The sequence below is a fragment of the Typha angustifolia genome, chromosome 15 (assembly GCF_048772165.1).
Source record: "Typha angustifolia cultivar Huaian chromosome 15, ASM4877216v1, whole genome shotgun sequence".
In the NCBI taxonomy this organism is placed as follows: Eukaryota; Viridiplantae; Streptophyta; class Magnoliopsida; order Poales; family Typhaceae; genus Typha; species Typha angustifolia.
This window is the reverse complement of record NC_133253.1, coordinates 1,895,123-1,917,929: the sequence shown is the minus strand read 5'-3', so window position 1 is coordinate 1,917,929 and position 22,807 is coordinate 1,895,123. Positions and strand designations below refer to the sequence as shown.

Genomic DNA, 22,807 nt, shown 5'->3' with positions numbered 1-22,807 from the left:
TTAACGACCCAGGGGTAAATATAAATTTCAATAAATTCTTTCTAAGACTCAATTGCGTTCCGGATCATAATTGTACAACCACATCCTCTGTATCCATGTGGGCATTTAATTGGTATCATTCAATGAAGAACAATAATGCGACCGAAATGCCAACCAACCAATTAACTGCGTATTCAATGGTTTCTTCAAAGGTAGTTCCTCACATTTAAGTCTCCACCTTCCCATTAATTGAGCACTATGATTGAGACAGCCATGACGAGTCCCAATCCGAGCGTGGAATAGGTCAAAAGTAAGATTAAACTCTCATGTTTTAATACTAATAATTTCAACGCAGCCCAAAAACTAAGTTTGAATTTTGGTCAAGCAGCAATAATGACATCTTATACGTAACATGCGAGAGAGGAAGAAGATATATAAGTAGATTTCAGAAATTCTTACGTACGTCCAGAGACTTCCAACAAAGCAAATCAAATCAAGCAAACCAGAACACATGCAAGTATGCATGCGTGCATGCAATAAAGCATTAGCTACAACAGTTCTTAAAAGCCTTAGAGCCCAACAGGGTATCGATCAATGCAATCGAGCCAGGGGCTCCGGGTCGGCCGGCGAACGCGCTTAACGGCGCGCCAAACCGCGCTGTTGCACTTGAAGCCGGAGCCGAACGCGAGCTGCCAGACCCGGTCGCCGCCGCGGACTCGGCCCTTGGCCTCGAGGTAGGCTAGCTCGTACCAGATGCTGCTGCTAGAGGTGTTTCCGAATCGGTGGAGGACGGCGCGGGACGCCTCGAGGTGTTTGTCGGTGAGGTCGAGGTTGCGCTGCAGCTGGTCGAGCACGCCGCGGCTGGCGGCGTGGATGCAGAAGTGCTCGAACGCTAGCTTGTAGTCGGGGATGTACGGCTTCGTGGCTGCGGCGGCGGCGGCGGCGGAGGATGAGGAGGAGGAGGAGGTGGGGGTGGTTTTGGAGGGGAAGAGGTAGCGGTAAAGGAGGGCGGCGAAGAAGAGGAGCTGCTCGGAGAAGGGGAGGACGAGTGGACCGAGCGTTGTGATGTTGGTCTTCAGTGCGTGGCCGCCGATTTCCATTAGGTCACGGCTGATGGAGAGGCCTTTGATCCTCTGCTCGTCTTCCTCTTGGTAAACGCACCTGATCAAAACATTCTCTTATATAAGCTTATGCTTATGAATCTTTTTAATTTTTTGTCATGAGTTTTCGAGGGCACACATGCAAATATGAAATTAAGAAAGATCTATAGAAATTAACAAATTTAACCTGAAGCTCCTGTCATCTGCCCCCTTGTGAGTCCTGACAATGTGCTCGAGCCGATACTTGGCTCGTCGGAAATCCCTTCTCCGGTTGGACAACAGCACCGCCGAGCAGCCCATTCTAAAGAAGCAGTTGGGAATAAGCATCGACCTATTCTTCCCGGTATACCACGTAAACGAGACAGCCTCGGTGCTAACCACCACGGCGTAGTTGTTAGGGTTGGCCTGCAGCATATCTCGCGCTAAGTCTATCGCGATTATCCCCGCACTGCATCCCATGCCTCCCAGGTTGTAGCTCAGGATGTTTCCTCTCATCTTGTAGTGGTTCACGATCATGGCAGAGAGGGATGGTGTGGGGTTGAAGAGGCTGCAGTTGACGACGAGGACGCCCACGTCTTTAGGGCGGATGCGGCACTTCTCGAAGAGCTCGTCGAGGGCGGCGAACATGGCGGTGGAGGTCTCCGCGCGGCCATCCTTCATGGTGGCGCAGTTGGAGGGGGAGAAGATGGTTTTCGGGACGTAGGTCTCGTCGCCGATGCCGGAGGTCTTGAGGATGCGGGATTGGAAGGCGAGGCTGTCCTCGTCGAACTTGCCAGATTTTCGTGCCTGCTCTATCAGCTCTTCATTTGATACCTACCACGTAAGATAGAATAAATTAGTGTTATGTCATCCTAATTAAACTGTATATATATATATTAATCTTATTTAAACCTTTATAATGCATATCATTAGAAGAACATTATTTCTTTCTTTCTTTCTGGTTTATCCTCAAATATTCTCTTTGCAAATATTCCCAAATGGAATAGGTGTGACTAGTACTATTCAAATATTCTCATCACGAGGGACATGCTGATGCTCACGAACATTAATCATCGACTCCAAGATAGGAAGGCCCAACTAATATGAATACACCCAAAAGTATAGGTTACGTGTGCTAAACCTTGTGGTTCATTAAGACGGTGGCTCTTGTTTGTTGAGCGTTTGGAAAGTAGGTGAAGTAATTATGGCTCATTAATAAACCTCTACCAAGGAAGAAAAATAATTAATCTCCAAAGACAAAATACCTTCCAAGAAGAAGAAGAAAAACAAAACAAAAGATCACCCTTATAATGTGCTCTCCTTTGCTATCAAAAGATTATCCCTTTTACCTAAAATATCACCAAGAAGGATATATAACAGCATGAATGCATTACAACAACTATATATAGATCTACTCATAAACTTAACCTACAGATCTTGAAACTTAGGTTTCTTCTAACCTCTCTTGTAATATGAATGCTATCATCTACCTTGAAAGACTTCATACTAACTTACACTACCTACCTTCTATCTATATACAGCCATGAAACTAACCCATAGAAACACTAGTGATCACATCTTTTACTAATTTCTCATGCTTAATTTCAAAGTTGGAAATATATAAATGGAGCTTAATATAAATATATATATATATATATATACATATATAGCACAGTACCTTTAGATCATCGCTAGGGCGATAACAAGCGAAGTCGATGAGATATATAGGCCTAGGCCTCGACATGAAATAGACCGAGATAGTGAAGACGAGCACGCCGAAGAAGGCGAGCACGGTGGCGAGATCATAGCTCGTCTCCTCCCACATTTTCTTCCACAACTCCTCCCTGCTCAAGCTCCCCACCTCGGCGCTGAACACGAGCACGAGCACCGGTATTGTCGCCAAGTATATCGCATGGCTAATGAGGTAGTGGTACCCTAGCTTCACGTACTTGAGATTAACAGATTGAAGGAAGTCCGGTAGTCTGCGCCGAACTCTAACCGAGAAAGTTAGCGAGCCGGCGTCGGGGCCCGAGGCCTCGACGCCGCGGTTAACGATCTCGGTGGAAAGGAGAGTATGCTCCCCGGCCATTTCCTCCTCTTAGCTCTCTTAGAATTTTCTTTTCTTTTCTTTTCTTTTGTGTGCGTGCGAGTGCGGAGCTAAAGAGGAGGGGGATGAGGAGTGTGTAGTTGAGGAAGAGAGATTTATATAGAGCTAGAGGATAAGGGGAGGTGGGTGAGGGATAGTTAATACTTGCACCAAACTTGGATGAGGCATGAAGTCGCCATTGATTGAATGGAAGGCGACCGGGGTTGGACTTTTAAAGTCGTGTCAGGGCTGTCATGCTTATTTGGTTATTTACCGTGGATAACAGTATGGATTGTGTGAAGTTAATTGAAAGGACCAACCAGAAGATCGTCCACAGCTCCGGATATACGAGTTTGCTGCGTTGGGCACGTGGAGTTTGTGCTCATGTTGTATAAAATACACCATATATTTTCACGAACTTATAATCAGATGAGTTTCTCCATCCGAGATACAGGATTGAACAATTGAAATATTCTTATACTGATGCCTTTTTTTTTTGTTTTTGTTAATCTTGGTTGATGGGGATATTTGAATCTAAGAATTGTAGCCAAAGAACGGACCACCAAAATGAATTAAATGCATGGCATATGCTTACCGTAACTTTTTTTTAAGGAAGCTCTTATTCTTAAGTTGAAGGCACACATTCAATGTGACGCTGTGATAGATTAATTGAGCTCTTAAGATGGGAGGTGAGGAAGTGAGCAGCTGCACTATTGAGGTTGACCCATGAGAGAATCTGCTTCAGAATTCATCTAAATGCATAGTATGGACATAGTATTATGAGGGCACAAAGAAAGAAGACTAGTACCAACCCAGAGAATAATAGCCAGCCACTAAGTTATGGTTCATACTAATAGGGGCGGCATATATTTTTATTTGATGTTCTAACTGATAGAGACATTATGTGGAAGCTTGCAGTTTCAACTGCCCTTGATAGCCTCGAAGGAAAAGAAAGAAAACAACATTCATAGAGCAATCACAGTCAAGTACAATTTTATCTTCATTTTATCCCTTTGGGCTAGTCAATTCTATCATCTGATCTTTGAAGGAGATCTGTTCTGCAGTTTACCATTTTCTATTTTCAAACTCAGTCAGTACAATCCAACTACATCCATTGAAATGTCCCTGTACTTGTGTCTATAGTCCAACTATGGATCTCTTTTCACATGGCCAGAGTAAATAGGTATCAAGAGCTTTAATAAAAGCTAACCTCTACAGGCCTAAAAACTAGTACAGAGCCATTGAACATTCTTTAACCCCAAGAACCAACCAATTGCTATGTACATTAAAGTGGGAAGAGAGTACGTACAGATCTGGGAAGAGGGGCGGCAAACTGGCATCAATGTGGCCAGGTATAATAATTGTGGACTAAGATCAGCTCGTCTCGGATAATGTCGGTGAGTTTGGAAGAGCCCTGGACACATGCTTGAGTCAAGAAGGTTGTCTAGGTGTTGATGATGAACACAAGCTTCATCTCTCAATCTGATCTCCTGTGATGGCATTTACAGTAAGAGTTTATTGAGGAAGAATCTGGATTATACCATGCCAACATTGTTATTATTGGCAGTTAAAATAAGCAAATAAATATGAGTGTGATAAGACATGATAAAAGCAACATCCCGTACCCAATTTAAGTGACATAAGGTAAAGGCAATTTAAGACTAACCATGATACAATTATCTGCAGCAGTGAGAGCTACTGGAGAACAATATAGAAACAGTAAAGAAAACTTGATATAATGCAGTTTGAGCCTTTTGAAGGTAAAAAAGAGAACATTTTCACAGCTTGTAGCTATGGGTTGGAGAATATATCAACTAGCTAGATGCAAAAATCCTTCAAAATATTAAAATCTGAATGGTACATATGGTGACAGATTAATGAATCAAAGGTTGCATATGGCTAAAGCTAGACATGGAAAAATGCAAGACAACTTAAAATAGAAATTTGTTGCTGTGACGAATGGAAGAACACACTTGTATTCACATTGAGAATGAGTATAAATACATGGTTGAGGTACATTGTCCCTCAGGTACATGATAAGAGTATATACATTAATACTCCCCTTCAAACTCAAGATGGATCAAACACAAGGAGTTTACTAACTAGATATCTAAAGCGTGGAGTGGGATGCGATTTGGTGAAGAAATCTGCTATTTGCTCCATCGATGATATATGTAGAAGACTAATAGTGCCAGCTAAAAACTGATGTCGAACAAAGTGACAATCTACCTCAATATGTTTTGTTCTCTCATGAAATACAGGATTGGTTGCAATTTGTATAGCACTCTTGTTATCACAATAAAGAGCAGTGGGTGTAGGAGTTGCTATGCCAATATCTCCCAATAGACGACGAAGGTGAATGATTTCCTTAGAAGTAGTGGACATGGCTCTATATTCTGCTTCAGTGCTAGAGAGAGAGAGAGAGATAATATCTTGCTTCTTGCTCCGCCACGATATAAGAGAGTCACCAAGGAATACATAGAATCCAGTAATAGAACGACGAGTGGTAGGATCACCAGCCCAATCAACATCGGAATAAACACGAAGAACAAGAGATGAATGAACAGACATCAATAGAGAGCGAGTAACAGTCCCCCGCACATATCTGAGAATCCGGAGTAATGCTGCAAAATGAGTAGATCGAGGAGCCGCCACAAACTGACTAACTATACTCACAGCATGAGAAATATCTGACCTAGTGATGCATAAATACACAAGTTGTCCAACAAGCTGTATGTATCTAGTTGGATCTGTCAATAGCACTCCATCTGTAGGACGAAGCTTCACATGAAGCTCAAGAGGTGTATCAACTGTCCAATCATCAGATATAGCTGCCCTGCTAATCAAATCAGAAACATACTTTTGTTGAGATACAAGTATACCTCTCTCACTATGAGCAATCTCAAGATTAAGAAAATAACGCAGGTGACCCAAGTCCTTCATCTAAAAGTGCTGAGACAAATGTTTCTGTAGAGACTTGATAGTAGCTGAATCATCACCTGTAATAATCATGTCATCTACATGGAGTAGTAGAATAACACGTCCCTGCGGAAAAATACGCGTAAACATAGAGTGATCATGATCACTCTCAACAAAACCAACCTCTGTCATTACTCGACGAAACCGCTCAAACCAAGCACGGGGAGCTTGCTTGAGACCATAGATGTCACGCCGAAGTCGACAAACATAGGACAAAGGAACAGATAATCCCGGTGGAGGCTACATATAAACTGTTTCTGCCAAATCACCATGAAGAAAAGCATTCTTTACATCCATTTGATACAAAGGCCAGCGACGAATGGCAGCTACCGCAAGAAGAGTACGAACAGTAGTCATCTGAGCCACAGGGGTAAATGTCTCCTCATAATCAATGCCATACTCTTGGGTGAAACCTCTAGCAACAAGACGAGCTTTATATCTTTCAATAGATCCATCAGGTTGTCTCTTGATTTTGTAAACCCATTTACAACTAACAGGTTCAATGCCACTTGGTAGAGGAACAACATCCCATGTCTGAGTATGTGCAAAAGCCTGAAACTCCTCATTCATAGCATGTTCCCACTCAGGATGGACAACAGCCCCCTTATAAGAATTAGGCTCATGATCTACGTGAAGAGCTGTTAGAAAGGTGTGGAACTCAGAAGAATAGCATGCAACATCAATAAATCCATATCTCTGAGGAGAACAATGCTCACGTTGAGATCGGCGAGGACCCACAGTACCAACTGGAGGAGAAGGTGTAGGAGGTGGAGCCGAAAATGAAATAGGAGGAACATGAGGAGGAGAAGATGAAGGAGGTACATGAATAACTCGTCGAGAGTATACCTGAGTGATAGGACGACAAGGGAGAGAATCACTAGAACATCCAACAAGAGGCTCCTCAGGAGAATTTGAGGTGGGCACTGTCTCAAGAGGAGACTGAGGAATAGATGTCGAAGCTAGAGGCTCAAGAAAAGTGAGGTCCTCAGACTCATGAGAGTAATAAGGAATATTCTCTAAAAAAGAGACATGACGAGCAATCTGCATTCGACGAGTCAAATGGTCATAGCATCTATAACCTTTGTGTTCAAAAATATATCCGAGAAGAACACATTGCACAGATCGAGCGGACAACTTGTCATACTCATGAGCAGGTAGCAAAACAAAGCAAGTACATCCAAAGACACGAAGAATACTATAATCTGGTTTAACAGATAAAAGAACCTCATGAGGAGAGCGATCTTGTAGGAGAGGAGAAGGCATGAAGTTAATAAGGTTAACAGAGATCAAGAGAGCTTCTGCCCAGAAAGAACGAGGGATAGATGAACTAAGAATGAGAGCACGCGTAGTCTCTAAAATATGACGATGTTTTCGTTCTGCTCCACCATTTTGTTCATGAGTGTAGGGACAAGACTGTTGAAAAATGGTGCCATGAGAATGGAGAATGGAACGCATAGCAGTAGAGGTGTACTCTCGAACACAATCAGACCTGAAAACCTTAATGTGTTTGTGAAACTGCGTGTGAATCATAGATGTAAAAATTTGATAAATTTGGGGAATCTCAGAGCGATGACAAATGAGATAAACCCAAGTATATCTAGAAAAGTCATCAATGAAACTCACATAATACAAATATCCACACCTGGAAGATAAAGGTGCAGGGCCCCATATATCAGAATGAATAAGATCAAAAGATGAACTGCTTTTACTATTACTTGAAGAAAAAGGAAGAGCTGATAGTTTGGTTAACTTACAACTCACACAATCCGACATAGAACTAAAACCAAAAGAATCTCGTCCTAAGGCTCCAGAATGGAAAATACCTTTAAGATGAGATTTGGACATGTGACCTAACCTACGGTGCCACAAATCAACAGGAGAGAGAGTAGCACCAACAAAATGGGAAATAGGTGAGATAGGTAGATGAAGAGAAGAGATGTGGTAAAGGCCACCAGCTCTACGACCAACTCCAATCTCCTGGCCGGTAAATGGATCCTGCACAACACAAGAAGTTGCAGTAAATAAGACATGATAGCCAGAATCACAAATACTGCTAACTGAGAGAAGATTCATGCTCAGATCAGGAACATGTAAGACATGCGGTAAAGTAAGACGATCGGAATGCTCTGAGGTAGTGGTAATAGATCCAGACTGACAAATGGGAAGAAGAGATCCATTTGCAGTCTGAAGAGGTGGCAAATGCGACATGGGTGAGCAAACAGTAAGTATAGAAGAATCTGGAGTCATATGCTGAGTATCACCAGAGTCCACAATCCAAGTGTCACGAGTAATACCAGATGGAGTAGACATGGCTGAGTGATCTGTTGGAGAAGTAGATGTAGTGGCCACTGGATTATGTAAAAGACGACTGAGGAGCTGACTCTGTTGTGCTAGTGTTTGCTCAATCTGCTGAAGACGATCTGATGGAGCAGTATGCAAGACAGGAATGGTGGAAGGCATCTCAGAAGAAACAATAGTAGCCATAGATGTCGTCGGACGTAGACGACTATTTTGTTTGTGGTTCGTGCGTTTCTCAGGATACAATTCCCAACATGTCTCAATCAGATGTCCCGGCTTATGACAATGAGAACACTGAGGACGAGAGCGAGAGTAATTTGAGCGAGAGTAATTAGCAGAAGCAACAGCAAGAACCTGTTCCACCCCGGTCGAAGGGAAAGCCACTGGTGGAGCATATCGACACTGAACAGTACGTAGTCGAGTCTCCTCAGCAACTAGCTCAACCACAGCTGACTCTAAACTTGGCAAAGTGCTACGATGAACCAAAGTTCCTGCCAAAGGAGCAAACTCCGGGCGAAGAGCATACAGAAACTGGTACAACTGGCGATGCTCTCTAAAGGTCTCATAAGTGCTGGCAAACTGCAAAGAAAATTAGAAGGCTCCAATGCCTGCAACTCACGCAAAAAGTCTCGCATATGACTATAAAACTGTTGGATGGATAGTTCACCCTGCTGAGCTATTTGAGCACTAGACAGAAGGTGATACTCCCGATCACCACTAGATTCGACAAAACGAGATCGAAGGTGGCACCAAGGATTAGCTGCCGTGATAAATCGGATAAAATCCGGACGAAGTGCTTTGTTAATAGAGGCAATCAAATATGCCCGAACACGACGATCACGAGCCTTCCAAGTAGCATGCTCTTTGGAGTCATCAGAAGGTATAATACTAGATTTGTCAAGATGAATTGAGAGGTCACGTCCATCAAGTGCACTCTCTACTGTAGCACACCAATATGGCCAATCAGCAGCGGTTACAAGCATAAAAGCAGCGGAAGAAGGAAGATAATCACGGACTGTATAGTAGCAACAGATTCAAGTTGCAAGTTTAATCAATTAATCCTTTGCTGGCTCAGACTTCAAGCATGACCAAATTGAGATGAATTGATCTAATCAATTATTTCTCGGATAGGATTGAGATGAATTGAATCAAGTAGCAAGTTTAATTAATTAACCCTTTGCTAGATCAGACTTCGAGCAAGAACAAATTGAGATAAATTGATCTAATCAATTATTTCTCGGATAGGGATTGATTCACCTTGCGTTGAGTCCTAAAGGCGCCCAACCTGTAATGATTGCCGTCGTCGGAGTTGGAGGAAGCGTCGGAGTTGGCAAGCCTCTCCGATCAGAAGCTTCCAGCCTGAAGGAAGAGTTGGCGGCGTTGATAGAGATCCAAAGAAGGGGCGGAATCGACGGAAAGGGGCCGGAGTCGACGGATTTGCCGGCGGCGTCGATGGAGACCTTGGAGCTGCCACTCGAGCTCGCAATGATCAATGGCAGCGAAGCGTCGAAGGAAATGAGTGTGATCCGTCAACCGGAGAGATTGATCAGCTACGAGTTCACGAAGAAGGTTAGAGATGGTAACCTAGTGTGGGCTCTGATACCATGTGACGAATGGATGAGCACACTTGTATTCACATTGAGAATGAATATAAATACATGGTTGAGGTATATTGTCCCTCAGGTACATGATAAGAGTATATACATTAACAGTTGCTATCACTGAAATTCGTGATGTCCGACAAGCTGTGATTCTTTACAGGTATGTGATTCGAGGACAAGAGAAGTCAGCTCCCAGCAATGTATCTAGACAATGTTAATAATATTAATGAAGAATACAGGCAGATTGCCTTAATTGTATGGTCAGAAAGACGACAGGTACTTTACAGTAAAACTGCTACTTGCAAATTAAATGTTAGTCTAATTCCTGTATAAATTTCTATAAATTCAGCATTCTACATGCAGAAAACAAATCAATGGACAAATATATTAGTGGAATTATACAAAACTTCAACAAGCAATGGCTTGATATAAGAAATAATTAATCTTTCTCCTACAATAGTGCATGCATGCCTCTGCAAAGATTGGAATGCAGACACAAGGTCTGCTGGATAGGTCTCAACTTTCAACAGTTAGAAGTAGCATCAGTAGCAGCATTATGAGCAATGACTCACAGATCTAACTCACAGACTTTGAAAAATGAAATGGTGCAGAGCACCATTCTATGGAGAACAAATCAGTCAAACGGATGACATGAAGTTCTTGCATTGGATTATAGGGAAATGAAGCACTCAGATATTTAACTTTTTCTTTATTTATTTGGAAGAACAGCGGCATCCCTGTTTTAACTTTTTTACTTACAAGACTTCCTTCCAGCCACATTTACAAATACATTTTGAGTAATTCCACACTACGGAATTAATATGCAAGAAAGTTTTATCAATAACATTAGATGAGTAATCCTAATTGAATCAGTGCATCTACATGCCATTCTTGTTGATCTGGTCAATTCTTAGTCCCATTCCAGGGCTCAATGGTTCTTGTAAGCCATAAACACTGAAAATTGTTATGCCAAACAAACACCATGATGCTGAAAGTAATGGAACTTTCCGATTGGCTATACCAAGAGTCTCGATAGAAATGAAATGACATGTGCCGCATATGGCTTCATAAATGCATGAACATGTGAAGATGCTCACAGAAGGCTAAAAGGTACTCTTATCAAGTAAATGCTCACTTGAACAGTAGTAAATGTTATTTCTCCCTTAGCAGAGAAATTCATGAGTTCATCCTATCCCCTTTATTAGTCATAGATCTGTAGGCAATTTGAGGTGCCCCTATAGACATGGTTCTGCAACCATGGAGCTCAAAAAAGAACAGGACGGACAAAGAGAAAAAAAAACTACCAAGCATCTTTAATGCAGAAGAACAAACTTATATCTCCAAAAAGGCTTAATCCTTGAACATGAGAGCTAAACATAAAATTATACAAAATATATACTTTGAAGTGATCAAATTCTGCTAGATATCACTTTTTATGTAGGTGCTATAAAACATGAGCTGATAGTTTGAAAGCATACCACTTTTTTGGATGGACTGCTGCATCTTTTCTGATATCAGGACCCTTTATCATAATGCCTTACGGTACAAATTTCATTTACCATTGCTGCTCCTTCACAGGATTAGATATCTGACATTAGATCATGCTCTAGACCTTGCCATATTAGATACGACACCAGAAGTCCAGCTAGGCACTCTTCCTGATAGTTACTGTAAGAGAATAGAATCGTGAGTTTAAAATTTTAAAGGAATGTAAATTCGCTGTGTTATCTTTCTGATTGCTGGGAATTTGCAGTCTTATTTAAATGAGCTACCCTCCTATAAATGCAGACTGATACTGAACATTCCATGTTCTCCTTTTCTCTTTTTGTGTAAGACGCAGTTGCTTAGCTCCTTTGACCTGTTATTTTTCTTTGCAAATAATATCCCTTCCATACCCTTAAATGACTGTACCTCTTTAGAGGAATGGATTCCCTGTTTCCCACTATCGCAAGGAGAGTGCCAGTCTTATCTATAGTATGCTTGCTCTTCAATCTCCATGATAAACTTAAAGCAATAAAATCCGAGTCCAGTGTACTTATATAACAAAGACATCCAAATGTAAATCAACTTTGTTGATGTTCTGTCCTGTAGCTTTCTGGAAGTACATAATCTTTTAACTATGGAAGCAATGCGACATTTGTGACATCAAACCTTTCTCAATGTATCTGTATTAAAGTAACTAACAACAATACATCGGAATTAAAAGGCAAACATACTTTGACAACTTATAATTTTTAGGAACAGGAAGGAAGCAGAAAGATCTCAGGATTTCCCAACCACGACTCACAAGATTTGTTCTGAGAAAGACTCTAAAGACCCACATTATTTGCATGATCTACGTAAAAGTTAGCAGACTATTATCATCAAAAAGGGTGACACTTCAATGGTAAATATGTTGTTGCAATATGAAAGAGTTCTTGAGAAATGCAATTGCAGCTAATTATAATATAGAATCATTTCTTCAAATATAAAATACTACCGCAAGAGGATTGGATTCAACTCTTGTAAGTATCATATAAATCCCCCACATCCATTTCAGAATCATTTGTCAGAGAAGCATCATCCAAGGTGACAATTGCATCTTCACCTTCATCTTCCATAAAGGTACTCTGGTTATCATGGTCACTATGAAATAGACCATTCTCTGCATCAGAGCACTCATTAAATCTTCCTATTCTCTTTCTCCTTCCTCTGTACCCAGCAAGTCCAAGAATCTTTTCTTTCCAAAGCACCAAAGGGCATTTATCTATCAACTCATAACCATCATATGCTTCTGTCAGAAACACGCTGAATCGCTTCCCCCTCTCAGAAACATAAAAAATAGCAAAGTGTTTCAAAAGAAGCCTCATCAGCTTCTGAGGCATCACAAACTCCCTCCGGAAATGTGTGAGGTGGTCTGTGACAAGCCTCTTTTCTATTGTAAAGCTCAAGATCTCATGCATCACTGCAACTGCCCTCTTGTCAAACTCCTGCGAACCAGGTAGTAGCCCTTGCGGATCAGCATAAGGAGATAAATAAGGCCTTTTCTGGAAATGTTCAATCTTGCCACCAATTCTGAAAATCTTCTTGTAATTTGGAGGAAATTTTATTGGGAAAGGAAGGGAAAGTTCTCCAGGTGTATTCTGCTCCAAGTTACTTTCAGCTGCATAAGTCTTCTTCTCAAGCTCAGTAATGGCCCAAGCAGGATTCCACGACGTGAGCTGCAAGTACTCAGCATCCTCCACCCTTACTACCTTGAAGTGTTCTGGAAACAAATAAATCCACCTAGTTCTGAAATCATATGGGAGGCCGATCTCTCGCCTGAAATGAGCAACCTTATCCACCGGAAGCCTCTTATCGACCGACATCATCAAGAGTCTTGTAACATACTCGACTGCTTTCTCTGCATGCTCTTCCAAGAGCCTAGCCTCTTCTTCAATGAGTTCCTCAGCTTGGTTAGTTAGCCCACACCAAACAAGTCCTCTTTTGTCCTTATAGAGCTCAAACAATTTGGGTGATTTACCTATGAAGTCAGCCACCTTATGCGGTTTACTTAGATTAATCTGCTGCCGGTATTGCTCCAGCCTTTTTACCGGTATCACCTGCTCAGGTTCCTTCTTCAAGACATCCATGATGACCAATACCTTCGACACTACCTTCCAGCGCTCCGTCGCAATCTCCAGATCATGTACTCTCTTCTTCTTGCTCCTGTCTTGTACCCTTCTACTCTTTGTCATGCAGCGCTTTTGCATGGCCAAGAACAACCTCTCGGAAAGTGATCCAACTGTTTCGTTCAACATGGAACGCCACATTTCCAAGAGTCCTCTATTAGCAGCCAACGACCCCTATAATCTAACAATTCAAGCAAGCTATATTGCATTCCATATTGGCTTGGAGTTTCGAGTTTTGTTGGATTGGACAATCTTACAAACACCTTGTATACATAACAGGAAGGAAGAGGAGAAAAGAAGAGAGAAGGTTAGCTAGACATTACGACAAACATCTTACGTGCACAGAAAGAAGAAGAGACTTGCGATGACGCAGAAGGCCTTGTATACGTATCAGTAACTAAAGAGACTGAGCTTCAACTCTTGGGATACCTCCCAGTGATCCTAGCAATCAAAGAGAGATTGGATTCAAGTCCAAGGAGAGATTTTCCTAAATCTTAATCTTTCGGAAAAGATGGCATCTTGTAAACAGTAAACGGTTGTTGAGATCGATAGATTTAAGTAAATATATCATATATATGCTTGGAAGAATTACATTTTAACCCCTTAACTCACATCATCTTTCACTTAGAGCCTCTCAAGAACTTCTTATTACAACCTGATCCTCACTTCGAACTTGAATTTGGAAAGCATCAAAATGGACTCTGTCATTTATTATGGTTTTGAAATTTAAATCCATCTTTTGTAACGCCCCGGCGCAACCTCGTGCGTGACCTATATGTGCCGCACGCGAGATGCACGTGGCTAACTTAATAGGTGTTCAAAGTTACCATACTTATGACCTAAGAGATCACAAATTCTAAGGCCAATTCTAAGCAAACTTAACTGTGGAAAAATTGTTCGATTTTCAGTGATTTCTTGACTTGACTGCTCGATTAAATTATATTTAATAATTTAGCGATGTGTTAATTCGAACGAGCAGCTCGGCGGTGCAATAAAAAGAAGAAAAAAAATGTGAGCCGGCTCGAGGAGGTAATGACCCTACTACGAACTTAATAAGGCCGATTAATATGACGTAACTATAAGAGAATATGTGGGATGATAAAAGTTGATACTTAACAATAGCTAGCCTGACCTGTATAGGCCGCAACAAACCATCTTATCGGAATTCATTCCAATGCTTAGGCTAAAACTGAAAACATATAACAATGAAAGAATCAGTCATAAGCTCAACAAGTGAAATATCAGTACATAGGAAAATGAACAAGCGATACTAACGAGAAGGAATGAACATGGAGAGGATGGTGGCGACAGCCAGCCATCAGTGGTGACACAGATGGAGAGGAAGCAAGGAGTAAGTAATCAGATGAAAGAACGATAGAGGAAAAATAATTAAGAGAGAGAGATTGTGGAGTTGTTAACCAAACTAGCACTTTTAAATTTTCTTTTTATGTTTCTAGCACACTATAAAATTTAAATATGAAAGTATATCATTTTAATTGGTCAATAAAATCAGTAAATCAGACAATGATTTTTTGATATATATGAAATTTTAAGAGTCGCTAAGTAAAGTATTAAGTCTTAATCTTAAAGGAAGAAAATTTTTGGGTGAAAATTTCTCCCCCTAAAACCTAGTTATTTAATGAGTGACTCTTGAATTTCTATACAAATCATTGAATGGCCAAATGACTTATATTTGGAGATCGTTGTCCGATTTAGCATTTTTAACTACGGTCAAAAAGTATACATATTTTTCTACTTAGGTTTCAAAGTAAATTAGATACATAAAAAAATTAGTGGCAAACTTAAAATAGTCAAAACTCAAGATCGTGTGTTGCAACACGCACTCTCTCTCCATCTCAGTATTGTATCTACGTCGATCTATCAATTTTTTCTCTTTTTTTTTTTTGATGTATATACGTATATAATACCCAAGCTTCCAAACACATAATTTGCTAGTGAGCATATGCGTCAGTATATTTAGAGTTTTTCCTACAGATTATATTATTACATGTATATTTTAGAGCATTCCATATGGATTTAGAGTATTTACCATGTATTTAGAGAATCAAAATTTGGATAAGCATAGTAAGTTTAAATTTGAGTTTTAGGTAAATATTTTATTACCAAATGACATGAAATAAAAAGAAAATCATATGAATAGGCATATAAGCTCCTTTTTTATATATATTTTGTGAACACGATAATGATAAACCTATTTATATAGAATGATAATAATAAGAGAAAAAACTAAAGAAGCTCATAAAGTGAAGAAGAGTATTTCACCTGTTGAATTTATGGCTAACTCCAGCCTTGTTATAAATTTTTCAGTCTCAACTGGAGAGTTGGGAGTGAATCTTGGCGAGATGGTATGTTGCTATCGGTAAGCATCATCTTTCTATCATCCTACACCCTGTCCTAATAGTTACTCCATATTAGAGGTGGACCATTTAGTATGTTGCTGTCATTATTTTCCATCATCCTACCCCACATTCTGATAGTTACCCCATATTTACTCAACCATTTGGAATCGATGTCGTGCGTGACTCCGTTGACAATGCAACATCATCAGGGAAAAGAAAAGGGACGGCCGTGAGGATACACTGCCGTCTTCCTTCTTTTTTTCCCATCCCTTTTTTTATGGGATTTGATCTGAAACTCTCAGACGAGATTTTGAATTTGGCTGTACTTTCTTTACTCTTGTGGTCACTCTTCTTGTCTAGTAATATAAGTTAACATTTAGGATTGTTAGTCTTGAAAGGACAATCAAGTACTCTGTGCATCACGTTTGAAACGTGTGTGTGTTTGCCGTCGAGTGCGACGGTCTTCTTCTCTATTATTATAAGTTCATGTCTAGGATTGCTAGTCTTGAAAGGACAATCAAGTACTCTGTACGTTGAGTTTGAACAGGCATGTGTGTTTACTATCGAGTGCGATGGTCTTATTCTCTATTATTATAAGTTCATGTCTAGGATTGTTAGTCTTGAAAGAACAATCAAGTACACTGTACATTGGGTTTGAATAGGCGTGTGCGTTTACTATCGAGTGCGATAGTCATCTTCTCTATTATTATAAGTTCACGTCTAGGATTGTTAGTCTTAAAAGGACAATTAAGTACGCTGTACGTCGGGTTTGAACATGCGTGTGTGTTTACTGTTGAGTGCGATGGTCGGACACTTGTTGATCTTAAAAATGATATTATGAAGTAGAACTATAGCTCTAGCGGTAGGTGACGATGTAGGGGTGCAGGGCATCTTTTCAAGCAAGGGGTGTGTGATTTCTTGTACGGGGTGTGGTGACGAATGTGAGGATGGGCTTATGATCGATATCCTTATTTTAATGCCACAGATAACTGGTTATATACAGTGTCACTAAGATGTACGAGCGACATTATTGCTAAATTGTTTATTCCTCCTTATTAATTGAGGCTCTAGGAGAGTATGTGATATTGTTAATTGCTACAAATTTAGGAGAGTATGTTGCAATAAGTTATAATCGTGTTTTATCGATGAACTCTTGTTATTAAATTTATGGATTTAATACATTATCATCTAAGCATGATTTATATTATTGTATTTTGTATTATACTGTTCTTATATTGTAAAAATATATATTTATTAGGCTTTATGCTTATCACCTTTAGTGTAATATTTTTAAATTAATAGATATTATCGAGATTGTGGAGAAGCAAGTGAGAACGAGCTAGATTTATTATTTAATTTTTTCTGTATTAGTTACTGTCTCTGTGTGGTTTTTTTTTTTTTTTTCCTTTAACATATAAGTTATATATATGTATTCTAAAAACTTGTTGCAGACTAAAAAGATTTTAGTCAATTTTGACTTATTATTTTGGATACCATGCGGAAATACTTGAGCAACTGAGTACGACGTGAGTAGCTCATATGTGTTTAATGGGAATTCGAAACTTTGGAGTCAAGTTTCGGGTGCTAGATATCAAGTTAGCGGTAGACATGGTTATGTCCCGCACCACGTATATGTCAGTTACAGGCATTGTCGTGTGTCTGTATATCTATTTATGTGCCATTAACAGGTAATATAATTTGCTGTCTGAATACTCAAAATTTATCTACAACTTAATGTCGCGTCGTGAGAGTGATAAAGTCGGCTACTTCTTCGTCAACAGTGCTATTACTATTTATGTCTGTGATGACTCTCATTTAGTTCCCACCTATTGTAACCTTTTCAGTTTGCACGTTGGTTTACGCCGTCAAAATCGGTGACGCAATAATTGAGATTTTTATATATTTAATTGTCACACAAAAAAAAAATTTATAGGTGTGTCACTACAATTATTGGGATTTTTTTAAAAATATATATATATATCATTCTAATATTCACTTAAAAGGACCATTTTGCCCTTATAGGCCACCTAGTGCATTGTCCTCGTGTGATCTAAATATCTAATTGTTCCCAGCTTGGTCAGCACACGCCCAATCATTGTCGACCGCCATTTCTATAGTTCTCCTTGTGCTTCCCTATTAACCACCACAACAACCCAAACCCCCCCAACCACCGCCCCCACCTCCCCGCCTCTCGGAGACCCACCTTAATTTTATAAATGATATATATATATATATATATATATATATATATATATGCAGCGACTACTAGCAAACGAGATTGGTTCCATAATTCCATTCCCAGAAACCTGGACCAATTTATAGGTAACGAGACTAAGGACTAAGGACCAATCACAGGGATGGAGTCATCGGGAAGTGGGCAGCCGGAGGCTGCCGAAGTGCGGAACCGGGGAGTGCGGAAGCGGCGGTGGGGGAAATGGGCGTCGGAGATCCGACTCCCACACAGCCGGGGGCGCATTTGGCTCGGCTCCTACGATAGCCCCGAGAAGGCAGCCCGAGCCTTCGACGCCGCCTCCCTCTGCCTCCGAGGGCGGGCCGCCGTCCTCAATTTCCCCCAGCATCTTCCCCCCGACATCCCCTCCTTTCAGGCCTCCCTCTCCTACCGCCAGATACAAGCCATTGCAGCAAGACACGCCGACCGCCCAACGCCATCGCGGCCGTCTCAGGCGGAGACTCAGGGGGCGGTCTCCTCCTTTATCGACATAATGGCGGCGGCGAAGACGATTTTGTGAGGGGATTATTCTACGAGGCTACGCCGGCGACGACACCGCCAGAAAATACGACAGACTTGGAGGAGGAGGAGGATCAGTGTGGAGTCCTCGATTCACAACCCAGTCTCTGGAACTTCTGAGCTGCAACAGTCCGACAACCTTTTCTTTTACTTTTCTTGTCCGATATGAGTTCGTTATTTTAGTAAATAATGGTAGATAGGTCAACGATCATCACGATATACAACTCATTAGAAAGGTAAAAAAAAAGACGAAACTAAGCTTTTTGGGTAACCCACGTACAATGGAATTACCCAATAAGTTCGCTTACGGATGTGAAAACTATGTGATGTTTGTATTAAAATTTCCAAACTTCGTAGTATTTCACGTACAAGAGTGACGAGTGTGCTTATGATTATGAGTAGTATCTCATACGAAGTCCAAAGATATTTTCTTTGCTATATATATATGGAGATCATAAGATAGACGTACGCATGCATAAAGCCATGCAATGAGAATGCCATATATATATATATATATATATATATATATATTGATTGCATAGTACATGTATCAGGTCACCAACCACTTAGAATCATAGAGCATTTGCGCAGAAAATACTTTTTAATTTTTAAAATAGTAAAAATAGATTTTTTGTGCATATTTTCTGTGTAAATTATATATTTTTTATTATAAAAAAATATGCATCTATTTTAAAAAAACAAAAACTTGTTTAGTCTTTAGAGCTCAATCTTACTGTTACTAAAACTTAAGAAATTTTATACTAGGAATCTTCCTCTTGAAATAAAGCAATATATTCTTCAACATTTGGCTCTCATGCATTTTATGTATCTTGTCGTCACCTTTTGCTACTTCCCTTTTAGATGGTTAGAGTTCAACTTTATTCAAACAATAGGATATTTGGATTTGGATTTGAATTTGAGTTTGAATATACTTAACCTAGAATAAGCTCATGGGTTTATTTTTTATCATCAAAGAGTATGCTTTGATGGAACAATGATGTAATCCGGGTCTAATTAGGTAACCTCACGGAAGTGTGATACTTATCTATGTTTAGTTTTTGCTATCTTTGGAGGATTTCTAGTTTCGAGCTCGAGTTGTCAAACATCTAGCTATTAGTGTACGAACAACCCAGCTTCACAACATCATCGAGATGTTTGAATGCCCGGCCAACGATATTCAAATTCGAGAGCAGCTTTTGTTGAGGTATTTGAATGCCTAATCAAGGACATTTAAATGCCTAATTGTCAATTTCAATCCACTTAGGATATTTTGATTATTTGTTTAGGGTTAGGGCTTAATTATTTTTAGGGAATTAAAATTAGCCTCCAAATATATATGTGTGTGTAGAGCAACCTAGTCGAGAGACCATTAATGAATATTACATTGCCTCTTCTTCTACCTCTCATTTCTCTCAATCTTTATTTTTTACCCTCTCGTTCTCTCAAGCCAAAATCGCCGCCCACCAAGATCATTGTCCTCCTCCCTCATTCATCTGTCTATCCCCTTAAGTCCACGCTTTGTATGCTTAATTATATTGATTTCGCTACATTGAAAACTCTTCGAATCAACGACATCGTGAAGAAACATACAATGCGGATACTTATTGACACTAGAAACACTCATAATTTTTTGAATGAACGATTGGTTCAAAAAATTGGGTTTACATCAGAGCTGATCTCGAGCTTTGATATGATGATCGGAGACAACACCATTTTCCAGGGTCAAATTAAAAATCCAAAGAAACTTGGACCTTCACCAATTGGTTCTCCAAGGAGCGAACATTCTGTTTAACACATAATATTCTATAATTTGGGTTCAATTACTTCTAACTCTGCGAAAATATGGATAGACTTTAAGCAGAACAAACTAAACCACACCACCTTGTAGTAGTGGTGGATATACTAGAGTTGCCACGAATGTAAGCTCCGGCCAAGGCCATAGAGGACAGCTTCCCCAAATTTTTACCATGGGCCATCACCATCGCCCATACCTTTCACCAAATTGGTGGCATCTTGACCGCATACACCTCCTTAGACCTTAGACAGGTACATTACATATCAACCCAAAAGAATAAAATAACGCATTCATCAATTAGCTGTCACGGTAGACATATCACCAAAGAAGTAACTGCCGTTAAGCTAATGGTTTGATAATTTAGTTAGCTAGCAGACGAGGTCTATTTTTCCAAGGACCTACTACTATTTCATTGCCGACTAATAAAATAAGTACATAGAAAGAGACTGTTTTGATACATAAAGTTAGATGCATTATCATGAAAGCAGGGCCCATCATCTAGTCTATTAACCATATCAAACAGGTAGCTTCGAATATGACAAGGAAACCAAAACTATCAGAAGAACGCTTTTTTGGCCAATATTGAACCCCACATCTAAACCAATGTGAACTCGAATTTAAGATCTTAATTGACACTAAGCAAGTAGAACAAATATATATATATATATATATATACACCTCAAGGAGCCGAAATTAAGGTTCTATTCAGACGAAATTATCCACTCCCCTAACAAGAGAGAGGCCAGGGGAGCATCTAATAAAAATCCAAAAGATAGCAAAGACTGAACTAAAACCAGATAGGGTGAGAGGCGACTTCATTAGATAAAGAGACAAAGAAAGGGTATGTAGTCTTTTGTCATCCTTCCTCTAATTAAAAATGTCAAGATGTCAATCTATATAACTAGAAAAACACAACTGCCGTAATAAGGAGAACGTAAGAACACATGCATAGCAAATTATCCTCGTAGCAGTTCAATTACCTTAAACGTGATCTAATTGTTCCGAGTTAAGTTAGATCCACACGCCTTGATGGAAGGAAACCCAATCGTTAGTGGTATGGCTTTTACGTTTTAGTAAATGCCCTATGGATGTGATGTGTGTATTGAAATAAGAAAAATTTCCAAGTTCATGAATGTTCTTCTATTGTAATAGTGAGCATAATGTCATACATATATATATTTTTATGTCCAAAAGAGAATATTACGATTGATTGGATTGAATATTATGTCGGGCTTCATGTCGGAACAAAGCGACGTATACTTCACACCAACCTCGGCTCTCATGCATCATGCATGTCATCTTTTTGTCACCCACTGCAACTTTCCAAGTAGATTCGGGTTTGAATTTTGAGATAAACGAAGGAATATACGTGGCCCAGACTAAGTCAACGTTGGGCTTATTTAACGTTTACTACCAAAACTTTGGACCATTTAAAAAGGCCCATAATATTCCTTAATATTTAATTTGTTTTTCATTATGTGCTGCACTAGTTTAGTCTTAGTAACTCTCTGTGTGGACTCTCACTATGCTCCAGTTGAAGGCTAAACGGTTAGCCCTTTGTCTAAATAGATATTTTTCCCATCATCCGAGATAGTTAAATTAGTGCTCGAAGTTGAGTGTAGAGGTATCATTAAAGATCTAGTGGCTCGATAATTTAGTTCACTACCGGGACGACGTCTATTATTCGATGATGCACGTACCCAAAAAAGAAAATGTGACTTTGAATTCTATTCAATCTTGAAGAGAGGCGCAATGCAATTGGGACCGCGGTTTAGGACTCGGGACCAGCTAACGCCCACGGTTAATCTAATCCACCGTGGCAAGCGATAAGGGCGGTGGGTCCCACTGACTGACGTAGTTACGTGTCGTTGGTGAAGAAGCCCACGCGGTGTCACGTGGGTCATAGGTGACTCACGCCAACCAGATGGATCCCAAGTGTAACAGGAGCACGAGAGAAGTTGTCGCGGAGGTCCTCAGAATAGATACATCCAACTGAACAATTGACGATTATACCCTTTTCGGGGGGGGTGCTTACTGTGCTTAATACTTAATATTGGTAAGGAGACGTAAAGAATTTCTTTTATTTTTATTTATCGTTGTGATTTGTTTCATTATGAGAGTATTATTATATATATCATCGAAAAACAACACATGATGAGTCCTTGTCATCCTCATCGATTTCGAGGTCATGCCAACTCAACACGAAGCACGGCTTGAGTACACGTGTCCTC

General features: G+C 40.1%; 3 protein-coding genes across 10 annotated transcripts; 1 reads left to right on the top strand and 2 right to left on the bottom strand.

The window, feature by feature from the left end:
* Positions 1–412: 412 nt before the first annotated feature.
* Positions 413–3,238, bottom strand: LOC140779507 (3-ketoacyl-CoA synthase 10). Its single transcript, XM_073124592.1, has 3 exons — positions 2,737–3,238; positions 1,267–1,892; positions 413–1,140 (listed from the first exon to the last, which is right to left on the bottom strand). The coding sequence occupies exons 1-3, from the start codon at positions 3,145–3,147 to the stop codon at positions 549–551; spliced, it is 1,629 nt and encodes a 542-aa protein (XP_072980693.1). The 5' UTR covers positions 3,148–3,238; the 3' UTR covers positions 413–548.
* A 1,138-nt stretch (positions 3,239–4,376) lies between these two features.
* Positions 4,377–14,365, bottom strand: LOC140776978 (protein WHAT'S THIS FACTOR 1, chloroplastic). Of its 8 annotated transcripts, none has more exons than XM_073120866.1 (3): positions 14,285–14,365; positions 11,501–14,113; positions 7,834–10,226 (listed from the first exon to the last, which is right to left on the bottom strand). In XM_073120866.1, exon 2 carries the CDS (start codon positions 13,811–13,813, stop codon positions 12,518–12,520), a length of 1,296 nt encoding a protein of 431 aa, XP_072976967.1. In that variant the 5' UTR covers positions 13,814–14,113; positions 14,285–14,365; the 3' UTR covers positions 7,834–10,226; positions 11,501–12,517. The 8 variants fall into 8 exon arrangements, with proteins under 8 accessions (XP_072976971.1, XP_072976973.1, XP_072976967.1 ...); XM_073120865.1 differs by lacking the exon at positions 14,285–14,365 and having other exon boundaries at positions 7,834–8,118; positions 8,418–10,226; positions 11,501–14,275; XM_073120869.1 differs by lacking the exon at positions 14,285–14,365 and having other exon boundaries at positions 11,501–11,690; positions 12,502–14,275.
* A 4,024-nt stretch (positions 14,366–18,389) lies between these two features.
* On the top strand, positions 18,390–18,782 carry LOC140778440 (ethylene-responsive transcription factor ERF018-like). The gene has a single exon (XM_073123153.1). It carries the CDS (start codon positions 18,390–18,392, stop codon positions 18,780–18,782), a length of 393 nt encoding a protein of 130 aa, XP_072979254.1.
* Positions 18,783–22,807: the final 4,025 nt, after the last annotated feature.